The sequence below is a fragment of the Oncorhynchus masou genome, chromosome 5 (genome assembly GCF_036934945.1).
Source record: "Oncorhynchus masou masou isolate Uvic2021 chromosome 5, UVic_Omas_1.1, whole genome shotgun sequence".
NCBI classification, from domain to species: domain Eukaryota; kingdom Metazoa; phylum Chordata; class Actinopteri; order Salmoniformes; family Salmonidae; genus Oncorhynchus; species Oncorhynchus masou.
In genome coordinates this window covers 43,673,111-43,693,085 of record NC_088216.1, presented here as the reverse complement: position 1 = coordinate 43,693,085, position 19,975 = coordinate 43,673,111, and the positions used below count along the sequence as shown (strand labels likewise).

Sequence of the window (19,975 nt, the reverse complement as noted above, 5' to 3'; positions counted from 1 at the left end):
CCGATAAGAATATCCAGTATCACTCTTCATATTTTCAAGCATGGTGGTGGCTGCATCATGTTATAGGTATGCTTGTCATCAGCAAGGACTAGGGAGTTGTTTTTTAGGATGAAAAGAAACAGAATAGAGCAAAGCACAGGCAAAATCCTAGAGGAAACCCTGGTTCAGTCTGCTTTTCAACAGACACTGGGAGACAAATGCAGCTATCAGCAGGACAATAACACAAAACACAAGGCCAAATATACACTGGAATTGCTTACCAAGATTACATCGAATGTTCCCGAGTGGCCTAGTTACAGTTGACTTGAAGATCTATGGCAAGACTTGAAAATGGCTGTCTAGCAATGATCAACAACCAAATTGACAGAGCTTGAAGAATTAAAAAAGAACAATGAGCAAATATGGTACAATCCAAAGTTCTTCGAGACTTACCCAGACAGAAAGGTTATTCTATGTTGAGTCAGGGGTTTGAACACTTCTCTAATTAAGATATATTAGGGATTTATTTTTCATCTCTCTTTTTACAAATGTGTGAATTTGTTAAGAGTATTTTGTGTAGATCATTGAAAAGAAATGACAACTAAATCCATTTTAATCCCACTTGGTAACACTGCAAAATATGGAAAGGCACTGTACTTTCTGAAGGCTCTGTAAATTCAGTTCTACAATGAACCCCCAACAGTGGCACAGTTGAAATTCCTTCGAACATCCAGAAATAGACAAACAGTAATATGATTCATCATCATATATATTAGAAACTTTACCACCAAGATGATCACCTATAGACATATCGTTTCAGTAGGGCGATACGGGACTTCAGAGAAACGGTAAGACCATTCCAGTATAACAGTATTGCAATTTTAAAGCATGCTCTGTTTTCCAAGCAATATCATCTCATTGTAAAATAAAAAATGAATGAATTCACTCTGGCTACGAATAATTCTAATGCTGTGTGTGTGTTTTGTGGACACTTTTCAACACCAAATAGAGAGCGGAAACCCACATTTTACTTAGCAAAAAATGTTTAATCTCTCCTTGATGAGTGTTTATTTACAAGTAGTAAATCTGCAAAATAGGAAACAACAGAATATTTACACATTGAACATTAACCTGCACACTTGTGACAGTCACTTGAAGTCTGAAACTTAAAGTATCAGAAATGTTGTATATTTTGCCAGTTTGTCTGTAATTGATCGATTTTATATTTTCTTGTATCCTTTGCAGTTTTCATTTGGAACAATTACAGCTACTGAGTTGCGAGTTTGATAAAACAAAAAATGAATGAAGAAGAAAATAAATAATCAGAATCTTCTCAAACCAGGGCTTGGAAGGGCAATAGTATGACTAGACATGACTGGGTTGATCATTTTGGGTCACAGATTCCCAGATCAGAATTAAATATATTCCCACTCCAAAAATCATGCTCTTCGAGAATCTCTTTTGAAAAGGTGTTTTTTAAATCCAGGAATAGGCTTATTCTGCTTCCATGAAACTGGCCCAATCTGTTTGGGTGGAGATTGATTCAGGAAAAGACTAATGATGAGCTAACTTGAGTTGATGAGTGATGGACCATGTGAGGTCATAACAGCTCATGACAGTTCATATGCATGTCGATTGACGTAACACTGTAATATGGCATGAGATGGTCAACCAAAGAATGTGGGGCTTAGCCACAAAACGACTTCCGTCCGGCTGTCGATCATATGACAGCACTTTATCGGTCCTATGACAGCATTATGTCAGGCTCTGTCAAGTTTCAGCGCCGGGTTCCTCTTGATCACATTAAATGGCCATGATGCTAGTAAATCAACATGCTGTACATTGTGCCACTTCAGTGACACCAACACAAGCCAATCACCATACAAACAAACAAACAGGGACAGATCATGTGAAACAATGAAATCTCACATAGGAGCCTTCTGGACTTGATCGAAAACTCAAGCAGTCATGCAAAAACAAGCTAAAGTCCTCCTCCCCTCAAGGCAATAACATTGAAACAATGGAACTGCAGCGCAGAGAGAACGGCACAAAAACAACAGAGGCAATGTCCTGAGAAATGGAGAATAAGTTGCGTCTTCATAAAACACCCAACCAGGGCAGTGATGGGAGAAACTGAAAGGAAAGAGTTTGGACAGGCCGAGCTGCCAGCGTGTAATGTCTTTTCCGCATACATGGTTACGGTGCGGATATATCACAGGACTGCTATTACCAAATTCACTCCGGAGCTTTGGAAACCAATCTACTTCATGTAACATGTGATCTTAAGAGCACCGAAAGATGGACTCAGCAAAAGTGGGAAAGTTGTGTACTCATGAAAAAACATGTTTTTTTTTAAAAAAAACCCTGTAAAGCTGACTTAATCATTTAAAAAAATTGTAAGTATGTACAGTAGTTAAATGTATTATGTCAAAATGTAAAGCTTTCTCCCAACATGTTAGTCAGGTACACGGTTGCTTAGAAAGGAACCCTGTTCGGTTCGAAGAAGCTAACTTTGGAATGTTGTTTTGGCCCAAGAACACTAGTAGTGCAAGACGAGTGGTCCCTAGAAGGGTTCTGTTTGGCTCTCAAAGCAGCAGCTGTATAGCCTGGTCTCAAATCTGTTTGTGCAGTCCTCTCAATACATTGTTAATACTGTCTTGGCCACACATCATAAACTGATCTGGGATCATGCTAGCACCCGTATGTTAACGGTCCGATATGTAGAGAAAGGTACAACAGGAATGCAATATAGCTGTATACATCAATGTCTGTGTCCAAAATGGCACCACATTCCCTATATAGTGCACTAGTTTTGACCACTGCCATAGTGCAATAGATAGGTATTATGGTGCCATTTGAGATGTACCAATGTGTCCTGTCTATTTAGGGGTGTTTTTTTTCTTTATTTCTGTGCAGAGGAATATTGGAAGGAACCTGGCATACAATGAATTGCAACAGCATTTATTTCCGATTAAAATGATAGCCCTGATGGTTCAAAAAAAATGAAGATGTGGATTATAGCATCAAGTCACTCATTCAATCTTGAAAAGACACAGATGCTTATCTGATGCAATGTTTTCCACTAATTGTGGAGATCAGAAAAGAAACCTTTAGATCGGTAAAGTACTTCAACTTCAGATAAACCAAAGACGTCTTCATCTCTGGCGTACCGTATTACGCACAATGTACATGTTCAAAAGAGAGACGAGGAAAAACAACTTAAACAACCCAATTACAATAAAATTTGCCAAAAGCTTCATTTCACGTCATCATCATGAAAAAAAAACTAAGTAAATACAATGTACAAAATCAAACAAAAATACATTAGACCACAGTTTGGTTTTGGGCAAGCAATTAAAAAAAATAAAAACATCGCACCACAAAGTCAAACTTCCAAAACTTCAAAAAAACAAGGGAAAATAGAAGAGCAAGAATAACAATTATCTTAAGAGAGAAGTATATAAAAAAGCTTAAGCCACACATGGCATTAGGGTTTGTTTAGATGGAAACAAGTGCCAGGGGAGCTAAGGGATTACTTAGCCTTGTGTTGCTAATGAGTGGAGGGTGCCTCTTCTCCCCAGTCCCAACCCCCCTATGGGTGAGAGCTAAAGCCCCGTCTCGTCTCATATCTCTGGGTTAGGAGAGAAGGAGATTTCCGTACCGTACTACCGTCACCTTGCCTATTATCTGCATAATAGCATTGGGAAGAGATGAGCGAGAGGGGCCTGGAGCTGGAAAAGGCTTTCTGTCTTCCTCCACTTTGTCATTTTAGACTGAGGCTTAGTAAAGCCCTACCTGACCCCATTTAGCTATTTATTTAACCCTTATTTTACCAGTTAAGTTGACTGAGAACACATTCTGAGGCTAACACTAGTGGATAGGTGGACCAAGTTTGGAACCACCAAGAGTTTGACTGTTCTTGTTGTTGTCGTTGGATTGTTACGTGGATGAGAGAATGCCTAGGGAGGTACAGAAGAGATTAAGAGAAATACTGAAGGAGGGTGGATTTCCGGGTGTATAGGGGTGGAGAAACGAGACTCGTTTAGTGGTAAAACTGGGTTTTCCTCCCGTTCACAGCCCCTCAAGATGTACTGTACCCAATACGTTATTTCAGGTCACATGTCGGGTAAAGTGGATGTTCTATCACATGTGCACTCGTTGACCTATGACCCCACCCAGCATTGGTCATTTCCTGCAATGCTCAGCCAATCAGATGTAGTGATGCTAACTGGTGGTGGGTTAGCTTATAGATGGTTATTGGTTCAAGTAGTGAAATGCTCTACATTGGTCAACCACTGTAGCACAAACTGTCAAATTCTTTAGCCCTGGAAGATACAAATTAGCCTTCAAACTAGATTTAATCTGAAGTGTCTAGGAAAAAGAAGCAACGCTTGCGTGAGTCTGTGATGCTTTTCAAAAAACGAGATTGCACGACAGATCGGAAATGACAGCAAATTCTTATTTTCGCAGGACCTCTCCAGCCCAACTTTCCAATACAGAAATATGACAATATAATGAGATGCCCTTCCTATGGTGGCCCTAAGTTGCTTTCTTCTTCCCTAGATATTTTACATTTTCGTATCTTCCCATCTTTTATTACTCAGAGAATCATTTCAGTCACGAGGCATACTTATATTTAAATCATACGGTAGCATATTCCATCTAACAAAATGTCTTTGCACTTCACAACAACAACAAAAACATGGCACAGGATAACTTTTGTTTATTTTTCTTTTGCGGTTGTTTTATTCTTCTAATGTAGATTTTTTTGTTGCTTGAAATATCAAATTTCATTGTTTCAACAGATGGATTTTTAAAATTGTGTTTGCCAGCTAAGAACTGAAATGTTTTAACCCTAATCTTAATTTCTTTAAAAATGTAGTTGTATTTATATATAATATCTATATAGTCTTCCTTTGTAACTTTTCTGTAAATTGTGCAAATTCAGCAGTAACACAGGTGGCGAGAGATCAGAGTGGGCAGTTGATTACATTTATTTTTTTTAAATGATACGAAAACAAAAACAACAGTAATAATGTCTTTGACTCCTACAGGAATCATGTGACCCGAGGAGCCACTCTCTCAATGGCTACGAGAAAGGCCCATGTCCAAACAACGTTCCGTCCTTTTCGTGATGCCAAAACGGAGTTCCATTCCAAAACTCCTATCCTGGCTACCCGAGACACGGCTTCAGCGAAGACAAAATCCAGGAAAACCGACAGCGGAGAAACAAAACCACGACGACAACAGCTACGATAATCAAAATGCTTTCCGGTGATGTTGTCTCTCGGTGTGTGTGCGACGAAATGTCCAGTGCCCCGGGTCTCTGACACACATACACACTTATAGACCTGCATTTACACACACATACACACACGCACAGGCCCGCCCAGTACTGCTGAATTGCCCCTGTGCAGTGTACTGCCTTCTGTCCTTTGCAGTAGCTCATCATGTGTTTTTAGGAGGGTTTGAAAACCACACTGTCTGAGTTTCATTTTCTCTGGGTGAGGAGAGACGGAGAGGAAGATGGAGAAGAATTGGATGAGAGGAAGGGTCATTCCTCAGCTGGCCAGGGCCATTGTGTCAATGACCTGCTCCAGCTTGCTCCTGAGTCTCTGCCTCCGCGACTGCTCATCCCTCTCCAGAGCTGACAGGATCTGAGGATGGAGAAAGAGAGAGAAAGAGAGAGAGACCGAGAGAGAGACAGAGAGAGACAGAGACAGAAAGACAGAGAGAGTGAGAGAGTGAGAGAGTGAGAGAGAGAGAGAGAGAGAGAGAGAAATAGCGAATGAGAGAGAGGAGGGAGAAGAACAATGAGAAACCGTCACATTAATTTGACAAAAGCAGTAGTTGAGAGCAACAACGGAGCAGCTTCTCAAAGTGATATATTCCAAAGTAGGGTGCAATCCTTTCTAAATAAAGGCTCGATGAGCAAACAAACAAACTAAACGGTGGCCACTGTCCTCACCTCGTCCTTGTACTTGACTATGTAGGAGTAGATCTCGTGCAGGGCGCTCATGCTGTTGAACTGGCTGAGGTGGAGCCGCGACTGCTCCGCCAGGTACGCACTCATATCCTGGTCACTGATGACAGGCATCCGCGAGATGTCGGAGTAGTACCTGAGAGAGGCAACAGGATTAAAATAGGGTGATTAACGGAGAGAGAGAGAGAGGAGAGGGCGAAGAGACAGCGGGGGAAGGGGAAACAACAAAATTAGAAGGGATAGGATCAAAAGACCAAATGATTCATCGAGACGCTTGCCATTAACCCCATCGGTAGAATTCTCAAGTTTAGACCATTTGAATATATATATCAAAGGCCCGGTACAGTCAAATGATGAAAGTAACACTGTAAAAGTGTAAAAAATGTGATCAGTGTTATTGATAGGTCCTGGTCTACACACGTCCTTCTAATCAGCAGGTATTACATGGGTGAAGTTTCTCCTTGCCTGGTGATATCACCATGCGGTAAATTGGTTAATAGACCAATAACAAAGAGCCAATAACGGCTACTTTTCAGTTTTCCCCTCCCCACCCAGACCACTCCCAGACAGTCCGAGCAATATTCTTGCTTGAGAAAGTTATTTTGCTAAAACGCATAAACTTAAAAAAAAAAATTGACCATTAAATTGAAATCTACTACAGTAAGGTAATTCATTGTTACCCAGAAATGATTTAAGAGTAAGACGTTGTTACAAAATACGGTGCAAATGACTCTTTCATACAGTACGATACATCATATGATGCATCAAATGGTTTAAAAAGAGGATAAAACCCTGTTTGAATCCCAATCTGAAACAAAGTGAAATCAAGGGCCTCATTTTCAACCTGATCCAAAATGTCTGCCAGGTGTATAACAAAGCTACTAGCCGTACCGTTCCACCCAGTTCTTGTAGTTGGGAATGTCTTTCGCGTAGAGCAGCTTGTTGGAGGGCGAGTCTTTGCCCAGCTTGTGTTCTGAGGTGGAACAGGAGTCCATGAAAGTCTGGGCCACCACAGACAGACAGGCGTCCGTGATGCTGTTCTTGTGGATGTCGAACACAAACTGGGGGTTCTTGATCACGTTCACCCAGAACCTCAGAGGAAGACTGGGAGAGAGGGGGGGGGGAGGAGAGGGAACACATTTGAGTTAACCATAACCAGAGGAGGCTGGTGGGACGAACTATGCAGTGGCAAGAAAAAGTATGTGAACCCTTTGGAATCACCTGGGTTTCTGCATAAATTGGTCATGGAATTTGATCTGATCTTCATCTAAGTCACAACAATAGACAAACATAGTGTGCTCTGCATGGGTAACGCTGCTTCGATGTGGTGGCTGTTGTCATGTGTTGTTGGTTCGAGCCCAGGAAGGAGCAAGGAGAGGGACGGAAGCTATACTGTTACACTGGCAATACTAAAGTGCCTATAAGAACATCCAATAGTCAAAGGTTAATGAAATACAAATGGTATAGAGGGAAATAGTCCTATAATAACTTCAACCTAAAACTTCTTACCTGGGAATATTGAAGACTCATATTAAAAGGAACCACCAGCTTTCACATGTTCTCATGTTCTGAGCAAGGAACTGAAACGTTAGCTTTCTTACATAGCACATATTGCACTTTTACGTTCTTCTCCAACGCTTTGTTTTTGCATTATTTAAACCAAATTGAACATGTTTCATTATCTACTTGAGGCCAAATTGATTTTGATGTATCATATTAAGTTGAAATAAGTGTTAATTCAGTATTGTTATAATTGTCATTATTACAAATACATTAACATTTTTTATTTTTATAAATTGGCCGATTAAATCGGTATTGGCTGTTTTGGTCCTCCAATAATCGGTATCGACCTCTAATTGAAACATTCACAGTGGAGGTTGGAAAAAGCATGTGAACCACTAGGCTAATGACTTCTCCAAAGGCTAATTGAAGTCAGGAGTCAGCTAACCTGGAGTCCAATCAATGAGACAAGATTGGAGATGTCGGTTAGGGCTGCCTTGCCCTATGAAAAAAAAAAATCAAAATTTGAGTTTGTTATTCACAAGAATCATTGCCTGATGTGAACCATGCCTTGAACAAAAGAGATCTCAGATGACCTAAGATTAAGAATTGTTGACTTGCATAAAGCTGGAAAGGATTACAAAAGTATTTCTAAAAGTATTGATGTTCATCAATCCACGGTAAGACAAATTGCCTATAAATGGAGAAAGTTCAGCACTGCTGCTACACTCCCTAGTGTGTGGAGAAAAAAAGGCACAGCACACCAACATCAAAACCTCATCCCAACAGTAAAGTATGGTGGAGGGAGCATCATGGTTTGGGGCAGCTTTGCTGCCTCAGGGCCTGGACAGCTTGCTATCAGACAGAAAAATGAATTCCCAAGTTTATCAAGACATTTTGCAGGAGAATGTAGGCTATCTGTCCGCCAATTGAAGCTCATTAGAAGTTGGGTGATACAACAGGACCACGACCCAAAACAAAGTAAATCAACAACAGAATGGCTTCAACAGAAGAAAATATGCCTTCTTGAGTGGCCGCCAGAGTCCTGACCTCAACCCGATTGAGATGCTGTGACATTACTTCAAGAGAGCAGTTCACACCAGACATCCGAGGAATATTGCTGAACTGAAACAGTTTTGTAAAGAGGAATGTTCCAAAAGTCCTCCTGACTGTTGGGCAGGTCTGAACCGCAACTACGTAAAACATTTGGTTGAGGTTATTGCTGCCAAAGGAGGGTCAGCCATTTATTAAATCCAAGGGTTCACATTATTTTCCCACCATGCACTGTGAATGTTTACACAGTGTGTTCAATAAAGACATGAAAACGTATAATTGTTTGTGTGTTATTAGTTTAAGCAGACTATGTTTATCTATTGTTGTGACCTAGATGAAGCTCAGATCAAATGTCATGACCAATGTATGCAGAAATCCAGTTATTTCCAAAGGGTTCACACTTTTTCTTGCCACTGTAGGAGGACGTGCTCATTGTAATGGCTGCAATGGAGTAAATGGAACGGAGTCAAACGTGGCTTCCATATGTTTGATGTATTTGATGCTGTTCCATATTCCATTCCAGCCATTACAAATAGCCAATCCTTCTATAGCTCTTTCCACCAGCCTCCCCTGTCCCTAACACTCACCCCCAAACACTGCCTGGAAAAACACTATTACCCAACTTCTCTCACACACGGTCACATATACTCTCTCAGACAACCTGCCTCACACACACACTTACTCTTCCTCCCTCTGTCTCACACACACATGCACAAACTGCCCTGACCCACTCACCAGTTGCTCTTCCACGTGTGCCGTACGTCTGAGTCGGAAATGGAGTGTTTATCGGCCTGCTCGTCCAGGAAGTCAAACATGTACTTGATGGCGAGTGGCAGGGCGCTACCTCTGTGGGCTGTGCTGAAGATTGTCTCAAACAGGTCGTCCACAAACTTCTGCAACGTACCCTGGGGAAACAAGAAGGAAGATGGTGATTAATCACAGACCTGGGTTAAAAAAGTATTGGTTTTCTTTCAAATACTTGGAGCATTTGATTGAGGCTGTTTGGAGAGCCAGATTGGCAGGGTGTGCACTCTGCGGATTAATGCACTTTTGGGAAGAATCGAAAGTATCATGCACTATTACAATAAGATGAAACTACACTTGGCCAAGTCTCCTGTTGTCCTCCCACTTGCGTTAATGATTAGAAACACTCCAACAACCCATATTCCTAACCTTGCACTTTTCTACCTGAAATAACAATGGAAATCACAAGATAATGAGAAAAGAACAGGGGAGAGATATTGCAAGGGTGAGCAAAAACACCTTAACGTAGTTAGCGCCTGTAAATGACTGCATGGTATTGTGGGGCATTCTGCGCCTGGTAGATGATATGCTACCAACAAGGCATGGAGGAGCAGAAAGTAACAGGCTGTTGGTTAATAGCATAACACCGGCTCTAGTGCTGTGTGTAGCCTAGTGGTTAGAGCATTGGACTAGTAACCGAAAGGTTGCAAGTTCAAATCCCCGAGCTGACAAGGTACAAAATCTGTCGTTCTGCCCCTGAACAGGCAGTTAACCCACTGTTCCTAGGCCGTCATTGAAAATAAGAATATTCTTAACTGACTTGCCTAGTAAAATAAAGGTAAAATAAAAAAATACTAGTGTCACTAGCAGCAGTCTCAGTAAAACATGGGCTGGGCTGCATTCACGTTGTGGAACGATCAGATCGAAACAAGAGCCTTCTACCTGCAAGAGCATTTCCATCTGGAATGTTCGGTACGACGCACCATTACGAACGCAACTCTGGACAGCAAACCTGGGCCCGGGTGATTTGAAGGAATGCACATTTTTGTTCTAGCCCAACACAAACGAACTCATCTGGAAGCGCTTGATTCAACCATGGTGTGTTTTATAGCTGGGCTAGAACAAAAATATGGACATCCCATTAATCAATTCAAACACTGCCTTGAGGGTACCAATAAAATGTTCTAGGTCCTAGGAGAAAGCCCCCCCCTCGCCCGGGACCCGATTCCAGCTAACACCAAACAGCTCAATAGCCAAAGGTCAGGCTGCTAATTAAGACACAACGTAGCGTTTGGGAGCTGCACCTCCTCATGCAAAAGGTTATGAAAAATGTTAATGAGCCTCTGAGCCAGTCGCCAGGGAAACAAAGGTCAATGAGCGAGCTGGCTGCGGGAGGAAAGCGGTTCGAGCTTGGACAGTGGGTGTTGTTTTTCTTTATTGGAGGAGCTATCCTCCTTTTCATAGGATAGCTGTCGGCTAAGTCATTAATATTCATCAGTCACGTCGGGTGATTGGTTGAGCCTTCTTCTTAATTCATTGTGAAATGAATAAAAGGCATCACCAGCAAGCTACCAATGTATTTCAATTCCACTGCCTGATCATTCATAAAACGTGTCCACGAGTTGTTATTTGTACCTTTCCACAAACTGTCTATTGCTTGATATGAGCAAGTTGACAAAAAATGCATCAAAGAATAAGACGATTAGTTGGCTAGATAGGGTATAACGCGGGGAACCCGGGATCCCGGTACATTGATTTAAACCGGTGTTGAGCCTAGAGCCTCTATATAGACGAGGCTATTTTCCTATCATCCCAATCCCACTGAAACCAGAAATCGCATAAAAAAATCCCTAACTTTAATCTATAATCGACGGGTTGCATTATCAAAGCACGTCTCGCCTATGCATGTCAAAATAAAGCCATAAAATGTCCCCCGTTTCTCTGCGCTGTCTCGTATTGCTGCCAATATCAGCGCTTCGGTAGAGAATGTGTGCTCAAGCAACGGTATGAGAGTAGATATGGATATTTTTTTAACAAAGTTGGTCCCCACCTTGATATTTAAACAATTTCCACTCTTCATCTCTCCATTATTCATGAGCTGATCTGATATCTGTATAATCATCAACTTGATTAAGCCAAATAGGAGATATTCTGTCATTCGTTGGAGGTTATCTAGCAAGCTTAGCAACTTGGGTCATTTGACTCTCGTTTGACTGCCGTTACAAAGTTTGCATGATTCGGCAATGCTATGACCTACTCGGGGTGCGCTCTGTCGAGCCTACTGCCAAAATGCGTTGAATTAATTGAGGAACATGATAACGCTCTGAATTTATGAACGGACTGTTCAGCAATTCACAACAACGTCATTGGCGACCAAAGTTTTCTATCATTACTAAATATCAGTTTCACTTGTTGTAAAATCTTTACATAGTGGTGCATCCAAGACGGCAATGTGGCACATCAACAATCTTATTTTGAGGGAACCCTGAGTAACCCTACCTTGGTTTTAAAATGCTTTCAAATGGGCAATTCTGATTGTTATTAAGTTATTTCCCAGGTATAGAAACTCTGTAGATTTTCAGAAAATGTTTAATCCCTAGTGTGATTCAGCATGCTAGCTAGCTACATTTCAGTCAGTAGCTATCTTTCTGAATGTGGTGGATATACTAGCTATGAGTTGAACATATGTGGCTGAAAATGAACTAGTAGCCAGTTGTTGTTGCCCATGGTGGGATCATATCTAACCAGCTGGCTCCTGAAGCCTATGTGACATGTCTATGTTCCCATGAACTCCAGAGCCTAGACACAGTTTTGCTAATGTCAGCCATTTTTTTTAATAAGAAAACATGGCTTATAAAGGGCTCGCTAACAAGCGGCGACGATGTTATTGGGGTGCAGGAATATTAGTCATTAAATTTCGTGGTAACAACAAGTTTTAGATACGAGGGGAGAGAAATTGTCTGCCATTGTTTTGTCACGCACCCAAGAAGGCTCAACCAATCACCCTGCCTGCATACCTGTCAGCCTGTGTGTGTGTGAGCTCTGCAAGGCTGTAGAGAGGGAAAGTGTCTAACTTTGTTTTACCTTGGTGGCGAGCAGGCGGGTCAGGTAGATCTCAGAGACCATCTTGCTGCCGCGATCGCCCTCACGCTGGTCCGAGTGGTCGTGGTTCTTGACCAGGTGCCACAGCTTGGTGCCACTCTCCAGGTCGGGCGTGATCATGGGGGTGCGGGAGCGCAGGCTGTCTGGACTACTGGCCGTCCTCAACATACTCTCTGGACGGGAAGATGGGGTAGAGGGGACATGGTTTGGATTCAGATGAATGCATTATGTGACATTTGATAGAGATAGGATATGAGAGGAAGAGAGGGGATTAAGAGAGGGGGGAGGGGTAGTCTCTAGTCACTTACATCACTCTAAAACCTTACTGTCAAGACTTGGCACGCATGCATAATTTCTATTGATATTTCTCATGTTTAGCAGTGCTTTCTAAAACATATTCACAGAAAAGCACAACACCTTTTTCCACTAATTGGTGTTTTGTCCAATCAGATCAGCTCTGACAAAGATCTGAAGGGATCTGATGTGATTGGTCAAAAAAACAGTTAGTGGATACATTTTATTTTAATTGGGCTGCCTGTCTAAACGCAAACACACACCGTATCTGCTGAGTGACTTGGTGAAGGTGGAGGAGTTGGAGATGTTGTAGGCAGAGTTCTGCTTGGGCACCAGGGCAATCACTGAGCCATCCGTCACCTGGGAATATAGGCAACATCAAAACAGTTAGAGATATACACTCACCGGCCAGTTTATTAGGTACATCCCCGTTCACGAAAATTGATCGCTTTTTAAGACAGTGAGTCACGTGGCCATGACTTGCTATATAAATCAGGCAGACAGGCATCCAGCTACTGTAAAATGTAACGCTATAATGGGCTAAATGAGTGACCTAAGTGACTTGGAGCGTGGTATGATCGTCGGTGCCAGGCCCGCTGGATCCAGTATCTCAGAAACGGCCGCCCTCCTGGGCTTTCCATGCACAACAGTGTTTTGGGTTTCCAGACAACGGTAAGACAAACTGAAATCATCCAGTCAGCAGCAGTCTTGTGGGCGAAAATTGCGGTTCCGCCATCCAATCTGCAGCAAATGCGTGATGCCATTGCGTCAGCATGGACCAACATCGTTAAAGAAGTATTTTCTGTAATAAACCCCCCCCTCCCATTGCAACAGACTCTTCGGTACCTTATCATTTATTTAGTGTTGTTTACATTGCTTCAAATGGTTGTAATTATTATTTTTTCATTTTACCTTTATTTAACTAGGCAAGTCAGTTAAAGAACAAATTCTTATTTTCAAAGACGGCCTAGGAACAGAGGGTTAACTGCCTTGTTCAGGGGCAGAACAGATTTGTACCTCGTCAGCTCGGGGATTTGATCTTGCAATTCTCAGGTCGGCCCAACACAATCAAATCAGTTGCGGTCCGGCTCCCTCTAGTCATCTGTGTGTCTTAATTATTTCGTCAAACGCTGCTCTTAAAGCATCAGACAAGCTCAGTGGATATAGCGGATTTGGTTCAAAACACAAAGGATGTGTCTATATATGGAAAAATACACTTTTGGTAAAGACTTGGTCGACCAATACTGTTTTTTAGTCGGAGTCAGTACTCCAAATCCCGAAGCTCAATGACAGTGTGGTGGTGTGACAGCAAAAATATGTTTATAATCAGTAGACAAAATGAGTCCCTTTTGCATCCCTTTGATATCTGAAGGAATTGTGCACCATTATTGGATTTGAAAAGCCTGTTATATGAAGTGAAGTGCCCTTTATTATAGACCACATGAAAATGCAATACGTTTGATTTTTTTTTAATATGAATAAAGACTTGCTAAAGGGCCAAAGTGTTGGAATGTCCCTCGGAATTCCCTGAACATTTCTACCCACTTAAACTCAAAGCTTCTCCAAGTTTTCCCCATCAATGTAAAGCCCGTTATTTTGTTACTTTGGGAAAGTCATTCCTGAAGATGATTATTTATTTAAAGTGATTAGTGATTCATTTTCAGGTTAACAAAAAACATGTCCCTCATTTCGAGGTCAAGCATGTTAATTAACGTGACCTGAACTCAAATTTTTATATGGTAAAACTATGTATTTTTAAATACTGAAGAAAAAAAACATTGAACATCTACTAGTCAAATCATAGTGTAAAAGCAGGTGAGCTGGTTCTACTGTTTTTGGCTATTTTCTGGTGTTTTTAAGTGGGTTGAGCATAACACGTAAACCATGTTCCCCATAGACAGACATTTTTTAATATACAATTTTATATTTGTTTTTGTGAAGCTTGCATTCAATTGCCCCTCCCTGTTGCACACAACACACTTCCATTCCCCCTGTCACAAGAAGATTAATGGCTGATTTAAGATTAAGATGCACACATTTTAAATGGTATATCGTATTTATGCATCTCGGCGCGATGTTCTATCATTGTGTTAATTTGGGATCTATCGCATCCTACAGCTGTCCCGGAGAATGTTTGGAATATTTATTTATTGCACAGAAGAACAAGTTGACCAATAGAATAGGTCAACTTTTGTGCTATGGGGGATAATAAACTGTCCCTTTTTTAAGACCCTGCCTTTCAAAGAAAATTCACAAACATCCAAATAAATTCACAGATCTTCATTGTAAAGGGTTTAAACACTGTTTACCATGCTTGTTCAATGAACCATAAACAATGAATGAACATGCACCTGTGGAACGGTCGTTAAGACACTAACAGCTTACAGATGGTAGGCAATTAAGGTCACAGTTATGAAAACTTAGGACACTAAAGAGACCTTTCTACTGACTCTGAAAAACACCAAAAGAAAGATGCCCAGGGTCCCTGCTCATCTGTGTGAACATGCCTTAGGCATGCTGCAAGGAGGCATGAGGACTGCAGATATGGCCGGGGCAATAAATTGCAATATCCATACTGTGATACGCCTAAGACAGTGCTACAGGGAGACAGGATGGACAGCTGATCCATCCTGTTTTTATTTTTAACAGCACTGAGATATCAGCCTATGTACGAAGAGCTATATAAATACATTTGATTCGATCATCCTCACAGTGGCAGACTACGTGTAACAACACTTGCACGGGATCGGTACATCCGAACATCACACCTGTGGGACAGGCAACAACAACTGCCCGAGTTACACCAGGAACGCACAATCCCTCCATCAGTGCTCAGACTGTCCGCAATAGGCTGAGAGAGGCTGGACTGAGGGCTTGTAGGCCTGTTGTAAGGCAGGTCCTCACCAGACATCACTGGCAACTATGGGCGAAAACCCACCATCGCTGGACCAGACAGGACTGGCAAAAAGTGCTCTTCATTGACGAGTCACGGTTTTTCTCACCAGGGGAGATGGTCGGATTCGCATTTATCGTCGAAGGAATGATCGTTACACCGAAGCCTGTTCTCTGGAGCGGGATTGATTTGGAGGTGGAGGGTCCGTCATGGTATGGGGCGGTGTTTCACATCATCATCGGACTGAGCTTGATGTCATTGCAGGCAATTTCAACACTGTGCGTTACAGGGAAGACATCCTCCTCCCTCATGTGGTACCCTTCCTGCAGGCTCATCCTGACATGACCCTCCATCATAACAATGCCACCAGCCATACTGCTCATTCTGTGAGTGATTTCCTGGAATGTCAGTGTTCTGCCATGGACAGCGAAGAGCCCGGATCTCAATCCCATTGAGCACATCTGGGACCTGTTGGATCGGAGGGTAATGGCTAGGGCCATTCCCCCCAGAAATGTTCGGGAACATACAGGTGCCTTGGTGGAAGAGTGGGGTAACATCTCACAGCAAGAACTGGCAAATCTGCTGCAGTCCATGAGGAGGAGATGCACTGCAGTACTTAATGCAGCTGATGGCAACACCAGATCCCGACTGTTACTTTTGATTTTGACCACCCTTTTGTTCAGGGACACGTTATTCCATTTCTGTTAGTCACATGTCTGTGGAACCTATTCAGGTTATGTCTCAGTTGTTGAATCTTGCTGTGATCATACAAATATCACATGTTAAGTTTGCTGAAAATAAACGCAGTTGACAGTGAGAGGACATTTCTTTTTTTGCTGAGTTTAGATTGACATAGGCCAGTGCTTTTGCTGTTCGTTAGGCCTATTAATCGTGTTGGCTGACAAAAAGTAGGCTAGACGTGGACAGTTTTAACATCTTCAACATGCGCCTTGGATCTGAATAAGAGGTTGTGTCCCCCCGATGTGTCTTCATTCACTTGTAGCTGACTCTTAGCTGAAATGCTTGTGAGAAGGACACGATCACTTGACAGGCATTGGCTACATCTGAGAGAGCCATGTGAGTGAGAGGTGCATCTTTGCACGGCAGCCGGGAGAATGGAATTATAATTAGCCTATTATATTCAGCCCAAGGGCACAACGGCCACTTTGGCTGCAAAAGGCATGGATTTTTTTTTAGGGGGCATTATGGCCACTCAAGGGGCATGCCGCCAGGAAATTCGAGGCCTGGTGTGAATATTATCAAGTGCTTGTCAAATGGTGAATGAGAGACTGATGAGGTGTGTGCAGCTTGCGACTTTTTTCAAATCATCATTAGAGTCCCATCATGCAGCCATAGAATGCATTAAACATCAAAACATATAGCCCAACGTTTGTACTATTAAAGTTGCATAAATAACTCTAAATTAGCATATAGGAGGACCAGTTTCTTTGTTAACCGCTCAACACAGAATAGCTGCATGTGCGCACTTGCTTTGAAATCGTTTAGAGAAAATATAATTTTTATTTTAGTAAGCTATGATAAATTGAATTCATCATACTATAAAATAATAAAACATGTATGCCATGGGAATTCTAAGCAAATCTTGTCTGCTAAATGAACTAGTGTAGCACACAGTCTTATCGCATAGCCAGATCAGGCCCTAACATAAGGACAACTGTATGTTATTCTGTTCTTCTACATTTTCTTCAAATCATGTTTCTTTAGACCTGTCTAAAATAAATAATTGATTTATTGTGATGCTAAGCGTGTTAATGTTAAATTACAGTCAATTACTGTGAGACCGGCAGTTATTTGCTTGACAATCACCGGCAGACATTTCATGACCGCCACAGCCCTATTCACACACATTGGCTTTTTCCACATTTTGTTGTGTTAAAGCCTGAATTTAAAATGACTTAAATTGAGATTTTGTGTCAATACCCCATAACGTAAAAGTGATTTTTTAATTTAAATGAGAAGCTGAAATGTCTTGAGTCCATAAGTATTCAACCCCTTTGTTATGGCAAGCCTAAATAATGAAAAATGTGCTTAAAAGGTCACACAATAAGTTGCATTAACTTTTTGTGTGCAATAACAGTGTTTAACATTATTTTTTAATGACAACCTCATCTCTGTACCCCACACAAAATCCTAGAGAAAAACCTGGTTCAGTCTGGGAAATTGGTGATATGACACCCATGAATTTGTGGCTGCAGACACCAAGTGATGTTCGAGTGGTATCCTACGTCGATGCAGAACGTTTTTTGTAAATCTGTAACTGTAAAGTATAGACTACAAATAACATGTAATTGACTGACTGATTGATTAAACGACATGACTTAGTCAACTTTGAGATCTAAACCTAAAGCACGAGAGACTTGCCTGGTAATGGGCCAGTGTGTTGAGTCTCTTCCAGTCGTTGTCTATCTTGGTGGTGACGTCCTCGTCCTGGAGGATGATCCGGGCCATCCTTCCCTGACGCCACTCTGAACACCAACATAGGGGACAGAGAGAGAGAGAGAGGGGTGTTAGTGTGTGTGTCCGTGGGTCAGCATGCACTCATTTCTGTGTGTGGGTGTGTGTGTGTGTATGATGCATACACAGGTGTGTGTGTGTCCTCCTCACCTAGGTCCATGTCTCCAGCCTTGGGTCTCTGGGAGTAGGGACTGCCTTTGTACACCGCGTCCAGCAACTTCTCCTTCACCTGAGTCACCGTGTCACAGTTCAGCCCCTTCACCGTCACCTCTGGGGCATTCTCGTTCTCCGGGTTCACACAGTGCAGGGTCTAGAGGGTGTGTGGTGTGGGGGTAAAGGTCAAAGTTCAGTTTGGGAGGGGGGGGGGGGGGGAGTGTCACAGGACTAGAGGCTTGAAGCAGAGCGATTCGTGTGGGCATGTGAAGTGACACGGTGATACACGACAGTTCAGCTACTATGTTTCGTATTACATATTAACTCATATTATACTGTTATGCCAAGTCGCTTTATTGATGTCTATGCTATTCTAGCTACTATATTACCGAGCCAGCCAGACGAACGGTTGGATGCAGTGCGATGATGTCAAAGTGTTCTGTTTATTTTTGTGATTCAAGCTGTGACTGCGGTACTGACCAGGGTCTTGTAGTCAATCTGCTGTCTAATGAGCTTGTCCTCGCTGAGGGAATAGCGCGCCTCTCCTGTGATGGAGTCTATAGGCCCCTTCTCCATCTGCTGCTTGATGGCACAGTACAGCATGAACAGAGGCTCGCCAGCACACTCCTACACACACAGGGGCAAAGGTGAGAGGTCACTTACACACATAAATGCTCTTGTAACATGTCACTGATGCATACACACAACACTCATTTCAGTATTTCGGAAACAATAGGAAATAGAGTAGTCTTCAAACGCAAGACAACAAGTATGCTTACTTACTTGAGAAAGTCACGTTTGATAATGCATGAAAGGTACAATTAGTGCAATCCAATCTGCCATTAGCCACAGTGCCTACGGCACTGCTAAACGATAAGGTCGTAGCAAGCCTCCCACGGCTATTGGCATGGTGACAAGTGACCCACTCCCGGGTAGCAATTTCTCCCTTGTGCATTTTAACCCGGGGAAAAACAGCATTTAATAAGGTAGAACGTTTCGAAATGTACACTCAGCTTGGGGCCAACGTTGAGAGAATGCTAGTGGCAGTTGATGGAGGAGTTATCAGAAGGTTAACGAGTCAGGAGCGAAAAAGCACTCTGCTGCGTGAAAGGTGTCAACGAGGCAATGAGAGGTTGGCTAGTGGGGCCTCTGGTTTTTCTCCTTTCCTCCCCTCGTTCCTTTATCGTTCTGACTTCTGCCGAGCACAGTGATTCTCACCTCCAACTCTTGCTAGTCTCGTGCTAGTTTCTCCCCCTGGCTTCAACTTTTTCTCCATTTCCTCATATTTCTCTGCTCCTTCCACCCAGCTGGGTTCTTTACTTTTGTGTGTTCCCTCTCTTTTCCTTGAGACTTGAGTAGACGTACCAATTCAGAGCAGAAGAAAGCGTTTGCAAAGGAAGGCAAAAACAAGCCTTTCTTATTGGTCAAATCCAGGTCGTCCTTCCCTGTTTCAGTTAGTTTTCTTCACTTTGGTGCCTAATGAACACGAAACACGTGCTTGCGTCCCTGACAGACTTACCTTGAGGAACTTGTAGAGGAGGAATGTGAACCAGTTGGTGAGCATCTTCTCAGCCACCGACTCAGTCCTACGGGGACGGGGGGAGGAAAAGGAAGAACGTTATCTTCTGGAATGACAAAGGTTTAATGGCAACAACATAAATCAACACTTGACTGACAGAGGAACGACTGTACAAGGGTTGGAGATTTTGGAGTGAATTCTGCCTTCTTCCTCCTAGTAACAAATGACCAACCTCCTCCCCTTGGGCTAGTAACTGAGAGCAAATACACACCATTTTTCC

The 19,975-nt window shown here is 42.3% G+C and overlaps 1 protein-coding gene across 1 annotated transcript in view; it reads right to left on the bottom strand.

Annotated features, from left to right (window-relative positions):
- Positions 1 to 1,004: 1,004 nt before the first annotated feature.
- The window catches only part of LOC135539624 (plexin-A1-like), a 284,575-nt gene continuing 265,604 nt past the window's right edge, over positions 1,005 to 19,975 (bottom strand). Inside the window, 10 exon segments of the mRNA XM_064965616.1 lie at positions 1,005 to 5,636; positions 5,948 to 6,098; positions 6,854 to 7,066; positions 9,251 to 9,420; positions 12,344 to 12,534; positions 12,919 to 13,015; positions 17,931 to 18,034; positions 18,174 to 18,333; positions 18,657 to 18,803; positions 19,696 to 19,762. Of these exon segments, the coding sequence (XP_064821688.1) occupies positions 5,541 to 5,636; positions 5,948 to 6,098; positions 6,854 to 7,066; positions 9,251 to 9,420; positions 12,344 to 12,534; positions 12,919 to 13,015; positions 17,931 to 18,034; positions 18,174 to 18,333; positions 18,657 to 18,803; positions 19,696 to 19,762 (1,396 nt within the window). The 3' untranslated portion in view covers positions 1,005 to 5,540.